Genomic DNA, 12,221 nt, shown 5'->3' on the forward strand with positions numbered 1-12,221 from the left:
AGCAAGTCTTCCAATTTTTATTATTGGAGTTCTAACTCATTTGTATTTCTAGCCCTTTAGTAGCATTTTGCAGAATGAATCAGACACTTCTCATTATCTAAATTGAGCATTGGAAGTGTTTCCCTGAATATGACACCATTTATATAACTTCTCAGTCTTCTTTCCATCATGGCTTTCACTTACAACATCTGATCACTCTTCAACTGTCTCATCCAGGTCCTTGGTGTCATATTACTAGTATTAAAATACGTGAGGATTAGATACAAGTTATTCAAAGTGTACAAGACTGTCTGCAGGACAGGCCTCCCATGGGGAGCAATAGTTTCTCTAACAAGTTCAAATCTGGCCTAAGTCTCTACAGTGCTACAGTGTCCAGAGCCTACCCTCAGACTTTGTTTATGCTAGTGGCTACTGCTGCCTAATTTAGTAGCACCTAATGTTCTGATGACCTTATTTATTCATAGTTGTTGGCTTTATATAGGAAGGACAAAGACATGGGAGAATGCTGGGAGTGAAGATAGTGTTTGTGTGACTGCTTTCTCAGAGAAATTCCAAACCCATAGCAACCATTCTCTAATTAAACCTCACATCAGTCCTATAAATAGGTGTGGTGGGTACCTTCAGTCTGTTTCCCTGAGAAATGAAACCACTTATCCAAGAGAATGTGATAGGCCATGATGCAGGTTAAAGCTTGGCAAAAGATGTATATATTGGGTTGTAGGAAAAATCATAACACGTTTTTTCTATACATTTCCATGAAAAAATGCATCATGGATTTTCTGAAAACCCAGTAATTTATCTGCCTTTACTTTCTTCTACCAGGTTAGTTATCACACATGATTTGGAATCAACTGGTTATTCCCTTTTATCTCTTAGAGACAGTCTCAAAGCAGTATTTTGATATTTGAGACTGTTGTGATGTTATCTGTGCAGTTTGTTTACAACTTGATGAGTGCATTGAGTTCCTTCTTTCCTTGAAATGAAACCACTATTCTAGGGAGCAAACAACTCCCAAGTATATTCATGCTCTGAGTATTCAGTTGACTGGCTATTTCCTCACATCACTGTTTTGGCATGGAGTTTTTCAGTGGTCATTTTTTGGATGAACTCTGTTACAGAAAGCACCATTCCAAGCACTTCTAGTTCTAGTCATCCACACTGAGTACACAGGACAGGACCTTAGCCCTTTAAGATATCTTCAGTAGTGCTTAATCTATGGTTTTCTTTGTGTCATTTTTGTAAACTTATTTAGCTGTTACACTGATCAAATTTTACTGCTTTCTTTCTTTGCTTGCAGAGCTAGAGAATCAGGAGTCTCGTGTCTCTGAAATCCATAGCCTTGTTCATCGACTCCCAGAGAAAAATAGGCAGATGCTACAGCTGCTCATGAACCATTTGGCAAAGTAGGTTAAAGATGGATTATTGATGCCTTTTTTGCCCCTAAAAGTCCTTATTTTAATGGTAAAGCTAGTCTTAGTTTTGTTGGTTTCCTTTTCCCACTTTGCATTAGGTATTATGAGACATAGGAGAGAAATATATGAAATGTTATCTTTAGTAGATAACTGTGGCAACTATCATTTTGTCTTTGCAGAAGAGGCTGGGCACCTGCCTACAACGTGAGGAAGTTTTCATGGCAAATGGGCATTTCATTCATGCCAACTCATCAAACAGTTTTTTTTTCGGGGGGGGGATTATATTCCTGATGATCAAAGACACATGGGAATATATTATGGCTTTACAGACCTTGAGTTTTAGAAGTCAGAAGGCCTGGATTCTAGAGTTAACTCTATTTTTAACAAATCTTATTACCAGCTGAACTTCTTGCCATATCCCTCACTATATGTGTTTATATTGTAACCTTCTGTTGAATTTGATAAATGTTCCTGGAGAGTGTAACACAAGCAAAGACAGAGTGTAACAGTTAACCTAAAGTCCTAAATTCCACTGAACTGATTTTTTTTTTTACAATTTGCATCTACACACACAGTTTGTTTATGCCAGTAAGTCATTTTTCAGAAATTTATTTATCCGAGTCAGGGTTTCACCTGCAAAAGAGAAAACAGCATGTCCATGTAGGATGATAACTGCCCATATAGTGGTGATTGAACCCAGAGTGTCAGGTCTACAAAGTCCTGCACTCTACCAACCAAGCTGTTCTACCTCCCCATGCCCTCCTTTCCACTGTTCTTTAAGTTATTTTGTGAAGATTAGTTGACGCTCTGCTGAAGGAGACTGTGATGTTTTGTCTTTTTTTTTTTTTGCCTCCAGGGTTATTGCTGGGGCTCAGTACCTGCACCATGAATCCACTGTTCCTGGAGGCCATTTTTCCCCCTTTTTGTTGCCCTTGTTGTTGTAGCCTTGTTGTGGTTATCATTGTTGTTGTTGATGTCGTTCGTTGTTGGATAGGTCAGAGAGAAATGGAGAGAGGAGGGAAAGAAAGAGAATGGGAGAGAAAGACATACACCTGCAGACCTGCTTCACCACCGGTGAAGTGACTCCCCGGGGGCTCGAACCGGATCCTTATGCCAGGTCCTTGCGCTTTGTGCCATGTACGCTTAACCCTCTGAGCTAGCACCCGACCCTCTGTCTTCATGTCTCTATAAAGCATTTGTCAAAACTTTGCTATAACTATATTTTGTCATAAATATTTTCATAGATTTTAATTGCAAAGAAATGCAAGTGCTTTACATGTAAGTGAGAATCATTTGGCTAGAATTAAGATTTCTTCCATTGTTGGTCTATTTTTCTCTGGCTGTGCCATAGCAAATGACTTGCAAGTTTACAAGGCGACTGCCTTAAATGCAAAAGAATCCTATAATTAGAAGCATATTTAAAATAATGGGCACTGGACTTTAATAAGTAACTAATTGCCCATCAACAAATGACTGGCTAAAAAAGTTATGGGATCTATATTCCATGGAATATTACTCTGTAATCGAAAGATGATATTGTGCCCTTTGGGGCAAAATGGATGGAGCTGGAGGTGATTATGCTTAGCAAAATAAGTAAAGAGATGAAAGCAACTACCAGATGGTTTCATTCATATGTGAGATCTAGAGATCTGATTCACATGAACTTGCCAAAAACAAAACAAAAGCACACAAACTGTTTGGAAGACTTATGAGAACTATGGCGTTTATCTTTGAGGTGGAGTGGTGGGAATATAGGACTTTGGTGGTGGGTGTGGTGCAGAAATATACATTGTAATCTTATAATCTTCTAACAAACTTAATAACAAATTAAAATTATTTTTAAAAATAGTATTTTTAACTATAGATGTTCTGAAATGACAATTTGATATCTGTCCCACATGGCCCAGAGCCATGCATTTTTGTTAAAGAGAGGCTGATTGAAATTTTATTTGCAAACCTTTGCATACTTGAAGAGCCTGTGCCAAAACAGTGATTCGATGTACATGCTCTGACCACACATGTAAAGGGATGAGGATGGCCTGCCTACTTTATGGTCATGGGTCTTTCAGAGGCCTCTAAGTCTATTCCAAGCAGCTGCAGGGGAAGGGCTAAGAACCAGATGGAAACAATCATTCTTCCAAGCTATGCAATTGTGATGAGAGAGACCAAAAGTGAATGGTGACTCAGCAAGGCCAGTATTGAAACTCCTCCTTAAAATGCCCCAAATCTTGTTAGTAATCTTTAAATTAAATTGAAAGTAGTTGTGTTTAATTGGTGGTGGTGGCGTCGGGGATAGGGGGATAGTTATTTGGAAATGATTCACCTGGTAGAGTGCATACTTACTAGGTGCATGGAACAATGTTTTAACTACTAGACCACTACATAGGAGCAACACACCTTGGGGGAGCTTTACAAGAAATCCTGTGATGTCTCTCCTCATTTCTCTACTTCTCTCTCTGTCTTTCACTTACTATCTGGGGGGAAGAAAGAGTCCACCAGGAGCAGTGGAATCATGCAGTCATGAAGCCCAAGTGACAAAAAATAATCAAACCCTTAAGTTTTGCCTTTATGTATGAGCTTATCCACCTGTCACCTCATTGTTGGTTCACTTTGCCATTTTATTCTTATCTCTATTTTTCTAACTCAAGTTTTATTTATTTCTAATCAGAGGAGTATTATGACTGGAATATGCAAGCTATAGGTGTGTTCTTGAGTTTTTGCCTCCTATCCAATGTAAACCAACTTTGTTCCTGGAGTTACTGATTTCATAGCACTTCTGAAACGTTATATATTTTTTAACTCTATTTTATCTGTTAATTTATTTTTTTGAGCACTCATCACCTCTGGCTTATGGTGATGTGGGGGATTGAACTTGAGACTTTGGAGCCTGGGGTACAACAGTCTTTTGCATAACCAATATGCTATCTACCCCCTTGAGTGGTTTCATACTGCACATTTGATACTATATTGTACATATTCTACTCTCTCATTTTTCTTTTTCTTTCTTTTTTTTTTAAATTTTAACATTTTTTTTTATTTCTTTATTGGGGAATTATGTTTTACATTCGACAGTAAATACAATAGTTTGTTCATGCATAACATTTCCTGCCAGGCTAGCGTTGCAGGAGAGAGACCAGGAACTTGTGGTGGAGCAGGAACGCAATGCATCTTTATTGATCAGAGACAACGCTTTTATCTATTAGCACCAGAAGTGGCAAGTCGGAAAAGGAAATGGCTAGGAAAGGGGGTGGAGAGATATGGGACTACGTGAAAGCTTGGCAGAGCTTCGGGAAGCTCTCCCATCCCTGGATGGAGGTCTGGAAAGACACCCCACTTGTTAGCCTCTCTCCTTATAGAGATGAGCTAAGAGGGAAAAGTCTCACAGATTCAGTTTCTTCTTGTTAGTCTCTCAGGCTCACAGAAAGCCTACAAGCCTCTCACACTTAGTTCCCCTGCTAGCAGGCCAAATGGCTGCCTGCTTGAGGGTTCACTCAAAGTTCACGATAGTCATTCAAAGTTCACACATCCACTATAACTGCATCTTTTGATCATATAAGAGAACACACTCTATCATACACCCTGGCAGTGAGACCCCATATTCTATTTCCTTGTGCCCTTTGATATCTGTAATTTACATCAACTTTTGTTTTTCTTCTTCTCTACCACACCTTACTGGTTTAACCCCTATGCTTCTCTAAATACCTTTGGATAATTAACTTGCCTGCATCATGGAAACTAATTGTTTTGACCTTTATGTATCTCATCAGTTCTTGTCATACCACTGCCATAGGGGCAAACTGACCTTTAAGAAACCTGTAATTTCTGACATATGTGAAAAGTGTTCTTTGTTTAACTCAGTATAAAGGCCTATACCCATGTTCAAATAAATGAATGTTTATACCAGAATGTTCCCCGATGCCTCTTTTTAATTCATGCAGCCACTAGAGGTGGTGAGGGAGGGTTAGAGGCTTACCTCCATCCCCGGCCCCCCCCCCCCCCCGTTGGAGCCACTCCACATGAGCACCAGCATAGAGAGGCAAAAGGCATGCTGGGAAGGTGGAAGCATCCTTAGAAACTATTGCAATGGTTTTAACTGATGGGATTAATTAACACCCTGCAGGAAGGGCAGGTCTCAAGGTAGAAAGCAGATAGATCAGGCAAAACAATGATTATTTAAATAGGCCATAGTGTCAGCAGTGGAGGATGGAGCAGGGGGCTGCCCGACAATTTCCCAGTTTTCCATATAACAATATAACCCCCACTAGGTTCTCTGTCATCCTTTTTGAACCTGTATTCTCCCCACCCCCCACCAACCCTAGAGTCCTTTACTTTGGGGTAGTACACCAATTCCAGTTCAGGTTCTACTTATGAGAAACGTTGTATCTTTTCTTTGATACTTGACACAATTTTCTTTGGTTTTATAGCATTTCTGTGTTCATTTAATCATCAAGGGATCTTCATGTAAACAAACTATCATGCCTATAATGTGAATTGGTTAATGCTGATGTTAGAACACGCAGACTCAAGTTTTCAGCATGCTGTGTTTTTGGTCACTGGAATCTCTAGATTTAAAATGTCTCAGAAGACATGATTATAAGTAAGCACTGCTGAATCTAGTACGGAGTATTTATTTAGGTCTGAGGAAATTCTTGGCACTCAGAGTTGTCCTAAGATTCCACTTAAACTCTGTATTTTCTTTCACAGCACTGTTCTGTTTTTAAAAGTGATCAATAAGAGAAGTGAAATGGAGATAGAAGTTTTGTCTGTTTGATTCTAGTTTTCTTAGGTTCAAACTTAGCCTAGAATAAACCTATGCTATTGTTCCTCTGGTCCACTTACTTAATGGTCGGCTTCCTTCCTAAGTTTTGGTTTCAGGGCTGGTTCTGCTGCTATTTACTTCTCTCATTACCTACTGTGTTTGCCGTGTACATCTCAGGCATCTGGTTCAAAGGGGAGGCATTTTTGTATTGTGTATTTTTAAAATTACTCTTTTGAAGCACGTTTGAAAATTGATTTCCTCTAGCTGTGGAGGGACAGTTAAGATTTTACATTTAATCTCAAGTAGAAATACATTCAGAGAGGGGGAAAATTTGGGTGAAAGGATTAAAATCTCTAAACCTCCAGAGCAAGTGGTTACTAGGGTGCACTCAAATCGCAGTGCTCCTGGGTTGGTTTCAGACCTCAAAGGGAACATGAAAATTATAGGCAACTATGCACATATTTTTGTTGTTCCAGCTTACATCTAGTATGATAATTAGATGTTTTCTGTTCGGATCATGAAATCTGGTATACAGTCTGGGGTCACATGCCTCAAAGCATGACTAGACTCTGCTGGGGTGCTTGTTTACACCAATGGTGCTGTGCCCCAACAGTTTTACAAAGTAGGACTCAGCCTGGGAGTCTGCTTCTCTGATTTATTTCTCAGATAATATTGTACAGATTGTCTTGAGAACCACTGGCTTAGAGAATGAGCCACAAGCAGGGATTTTCTAGGAAAGAGAGATGGAATTGAGACAAATAGATTAGAAATTAAGAGGATATTAGAACTAGGAAGAAGAAATTTAAAATAATGAGTTAAAACATTTATTTTTCACAACTAAATTCTTCCAAAATAAAGATCCAGTTTTAAGTTCCCATGTCTTTAATTTTCAGCAATAAATTGAGCCTTCTGCAAAGGGCTTTGTCAGAAGATCAAATAAATATAAAGAAAGCTGTTGCTAGCTAGCACAAGTAAGATCTTGTGGAAATCATTTACCTTCTTGAAGTATTAGTTTTCTGAGTTCCCTCCCAATCATGTGGTTCTGTGTTTTTATCAGGTAGAAGGGGGAACAAGTCAAGAAAAAAACAAAAATCCCAGTTTTATAACTATAGAAGGAAATAAGATCCATGAGTAATAAAGACGAAATTCACAGCCATTCTCTGATGTTTACATATTATGATAACTCCAAGCATGTTGTATATCCCCACACATACCATTTAGTGTTGCTCATAGTAACTTTATTACAATGTTTATGCTGCACAGGAAGATTTCAGAAGATTCTCTATACATCAGAAGTGGCTATTAAACATTTCTTTTCATGTCTGCTTTTCTTGAAACATTTATTGAGAAATAAATATTACTCTCCTTTCTTATTTGAAGCAACTATTCATTTGTCACTAGGGTGTTATCAAAGAGATATCTTGCTTCTCCAAAGAGGCGTTGTATCACTTAGGATATGTTGGGTTCCAGACACAGAAATTCACATTCAAAATGGCTTATACAGTAAGAGAATCTACTGTCTTGTTAGACAGAGTCAGTCTGAAATGTTGGCTAAAATCTCTGCTCATAAAATATTCAATTCCATTTTTGTTTATAGCCAACCACCATGTTTGGCTTAATTCTCTTCAGTCATCAGATTCTGTGTTGCATCTTTCCACATTAGGAGTTATCTTGGAGTAAGTGTATATCATTTTTTCTTTTATTCTTTTTTTTTAAAGTTATATAATAACACGTCAGAAGTTCTCCATCTTATTTTGTTGGCCTGAAGTGTTTATCAGCAAAGGAAATGGGCATATCATAATTGCTTTTCACCAAGCAGGATTTTCCTGAGCCTCTTGTGGGAGTTGTGGATACCGAACAGGAATCTAGGAGGCAGCCTTTCTTTATTGCCTGCTTCCGGTAGTCTTAGTCTTAGACACTTTTCACAGAAAACATTAAGTATGTTGAATGTTCTTTTGCATGCTACTAATTCAAAGACCTGTGGGACAGGGTTAAGCGCACATGGCATGAAGCTCAAGGACCAGTTTAAGGATCCTGCTTTGAGCCCCCAGCTCCCCACCTGCAGGCGGGGTCACTTTGCAGGTGGTGAAGCAAGTCTGCAGGTGTCTATCTTTCCCTCCTCTGTCTTCTCCTCCTCTCTCGATTTCTCTCTGTCAACAACAACAACAACAGCAAGGACAACAAAATGGGAAAAATGGCTTCCAGGAGCGGTGGATTTGTAGTGCAGGCACCGAGCCCTGGCAATAATCCTGGAGGGAAAAAAAAAAAAAAGGAGACAAAGAAGACAAAAGCCTACTTCTCTATATTAAAAAAAAATCTGTGGGACAAAATGACCAGTGTAGGAAGTGAGATGATTACCACTGTAGTATGGGTACATACAGTAAAATCACAGGATTTTGGAGGTGAAAAGTGAGAGGGAGAAATGAAAATGTGAAATTAACTTTAGCCTCATTGATGCTTGCTGATTAATTATGGTTCATTATCCAATTGTCTGATATTTCATTTGGGTCATCTGTTGCATATTGTGACTATCCAGGAAGGATAATATAGATAGCATGTGTTATGAAGAAGATATTGTAGGGCAAAAACTTGGCATATAGGTGAGATATTATCAAAAATTTAGATTCCATTATCAGTTTATAAAGGCTGAGTATCTCTCTCTCTCTCTCTTTCTCTCTCTTTGTGGTAGAGGTACAGACAGAGAAACAGGGAGAGTATGAAAGAAACCACAATGGCTAAGCTTCCTTCAGTGTGGTGGGAGCCAGGCTCAACCCTAGGTTGTACACATAGCAAAGCTGCGTACTATCCAATTGAGCTATTTTGCCTGCCATGGCTTTTTTCTCCTTTTTGTGACTGGAGTCTTACTGCTTAACAGGCACGCTTGCAAATCATGTAGGATGTATTCATATTTCCTTAAGGATCTAGAAGCAGAGTGAATTGGCTTCCTATACAAATGACCTGTTGTTGCAGAGAAAACCCTTGCTTCATCTTAGCAGCATCTTAGTCAGCATTCCCTGACATTCTTTAGAGGATCAAAATAAAAGGAATTCACATAAATCATAGAGATATTTTAATATCTCTAAAAATAAGATAAGATCCTAAGCCTAAAAGATAAGGTTTGGTGAATACTTGAGAGGATCTAGTTATTCCTTTGCCATCAAAACTAGTCCAAACAAAATAGCTATGGAATTTTGTAAAGCATATTGAAAGGAAAACAGTGCTGATGAGACGATAGCTTTCTAAGATTCAGTGTTCACTGGCAGTCTTCCTTCAGTTATATACACTGATTCCCGAGCCTCTCTAGTAACCGTTCTCTAGTAACCAATGATACCCACTACTGAATTGATGACTATTGGCACAGAATTGATGACTGTTGGGTCACTGGTACTGTGGCTTAACCAACCCCCCCCCCCAAGCTATATCAATTATATTCCTCAGCCCCATTTAACTAAGCCCTCACTGACTCTTAACCTGAACTGATAGTTCTAGTGATTTTAACCCCTGATTATCTCTTGATTACACTCACTTTTCTCACCTCTTTTACTGCCTTACTTGTCCCTGTTGTTCTCATCTCTTTCCCAGGCTGCCTCCCAGTTTGCTCTGACTGGTGGTATTCTGCCTCCCTTCCATTGTGTGGAATAGAAGGTCTATAATCAGGGAACTTGTGGTTCCCCTGCTTTAAAAAATAAATCTTCAAAAACAGCATTTCTTTTTTTTATTAGTGATTTAACATTGATTTATAAAATTATAATATAATAGGTGTATAATTTCACACCTTTCCTACCACTAGAGTTCTGTGTCCCCATACACTCCATTGGAAACTGTAGTAGTTTTCCCAAGATCACAGATATGGGTTGACCATTATTTCTTTAACTATCTATTTATATTCCATATATTTGCCCATATGACCCTGCTTTCTCTTCCTTCCTAAGTCATACCAAATACTTCTGAGTGTCCTTCTTTTTATTTATTTATTTATTTATTTATTTATTTATTTATTTTCCCCCTCTTTCCACGTCCTGATGGAATTGGAATTCAGAACCCTCTTAGTCATCTTTCCCTAACATTTTCTCCTCTGGGAGTATGAACCAAAAATCAGTATGGGGTGCAGAAAATTAAAGGTCTGGCTTTTATAATTAATTTTCCACTGGACATGAGCATTGGCAGGTTGGTCCATAGCCCCAGCCTAAAAACAGCATTTCTATTGCTCTTAAGACATTGAAATTCTATCTGAAAGAAGAAGAGGAACAAGAAGAATAAAAGATATTCTGTCTGAATATAGCCTCCAAGTCCTTGTCTGAACTGAACCCTTCCAGATTTTATATCCCTCCTGATCACTGCTTCTTTGTTGCTACCTGGTGCATACTAGACACTCCTAAATGTTTGTTGCATAGAAGCAGGGATGATCTCTTATAGTTCTCAAACACATTCTTACCTGCTTCACTATTTTGTCTTTTTCAGTTCATCCTCCTCTGGCATGGCCCCACCCCAGTCTCTGTCTACCATACTACTTCATTCTTTAACCTCAGCTCAAATGTTGCTGCCCACAAGATTCTTTCTGCTTTATATGTCCTCTCTCTTTCCTGAAGGCATATTGCTTTTACTTATTCCTCTCTTTTGCTTTATATCACACTTCACTTTGGGGGACAGTTTACTTGATATATATATGTCTTCTCACTTTTGCTGGGTCATAAGAACCCAGGGGACAGGCAGAGTGTCTTTCTTTTAGCTTTGTTTCTTAGTTGGTGCAAACAAGACTGATAATAGAAGGAGCCTACAGATAGAACACTTGGTATTGCTATCTGTCATATTACCCTTTTGAAATGTTGGAGAGGCCTCAAGCATTTTTACATGAGTAATTTTACTTGTGGGGGGGGAGCAGGTTTCTTTGCTAGCAAATGACTGAGCAGGGATCACACCTGATCCCCCAGGGTATCTCCAGATAATAAAGGTTCCTAACAGTCACAGCAGTTTGCTTCTGTGCCTAGACCACTTCTTTCACAATCTCCACCTATCTACCCTAGTGTGGACATTTGGATTTTCAACTCCTGATTTGAGGGCCTGCTAATCACAAGAGAGGAGCTCTATCTGTGGTGATCACATAAATGAATAAGCAGAAATGGGTTGAGAGCATTATTTTCTTGACCAGCTGTTTTTCTCCCCAAAGATAGACTCAAGGCTCCAGAAAAAGATGGGCAAAAGAATTTCTGGGTCTTTTTGTATGTATGGATCAAGAAACAGATTTTCTTTTCTTTGGTTGTTTAACACATTTATTACTATATATTTTTTTTCATTTTGTGGTGAGAACATTAAAAATCTATTCTCTCAACAAGTTTGAAGTATACAGTGCAGTACTCTTAATTATTATCACTGTGCTATACATTAAGTCTCCAGAATTAAATCGTCTTATGTTGATACCTTTTGACAACCATCATCCACCCTCTGTCCTCTGACAACAACCTAGATCCTCTCTTTCTATGGCTTCTTTTTTCTTTACTTTATACATATATATGAGGCCATAAGGTATTCTTCTTTGACTTATTTTCCATAATGCCCATGTGGTCTATTCATATTGTCATATCTGTCAAGATCTCTTTATTTTTTTTTTTTATCAATGAAGACACTTTACTATGTGTGTGACAAAGCGTATGCTTTTTTGTCACAAAAGTTACTATTATTACTATTATTATATCAACTGTTTCAGGCTCATTTTTTTCTTAAACTATTTGTCATAATTTGTCAACTAACTAATAGACTCAGAAAAAATGTATATGAACTCTCTATTAGTGAATTGACAAATTATGACAAATAGCTTAAGAAAAAAATGAGTCTGAAAGCAAAGAAAAATAGGATGACTTAGACTCAGAAAAAATGTATATGAACTTTCTAAGTCATTCTGTTTTTCTTTGTTTGCTTTTACCTCCATTTTCACTGTTGTTGTTACCATGACTTCACTATTCAAGATTGACTTTATTTTTTAATTTCTATTAGATATTTTATTATTATTTACAAGATTATAAAATTACAGGGGTATAATTCCACATACCCAC

General features: G+C 38.2%; 1 protein-coding gene across 7 annotated transcripts in view; it reads left to right on the forward strand.

Moving 5' to 3' along the window:
- ARHGAP26 (Rho GTPase activating protein 26) overlaps positions 1–12,221 on the forward strand; it is a 567,323-nt gene that overhangs the window by 357,972 nt on the left and 197,130 nt on the right. For all 7 annotated transcript variants that reach the window (XM_060180212.1, XM_060180211.1, XM_007518998.3 and 4 more), the window contains exon 17: positions 1,298–1,403. In XM_060180212.1, the coding sequence (XP_060036195.1) occupies positions 1,298–1,403 (106 nt within the window). The remainder of the gene's footprint in view (positions 1–1,297; positions 1,404–12,221) is intronic.

Source organism: Erinaceus europaeus, chromosome 2 (assembly GCF_950295315.1).
Source record: "Erinaceus europaeus chromosome 2, mEriEur2.1, whole genome shotgun sequence".
In the NCBI taxonomy this organism is placed as follows: domain Eukaryota; kingdom Metazoa; phylum Chordata; class Mammalia; order Eulipotyphla; family Erinaceidae; genus Erinaceus; species Erinaceus europaeus.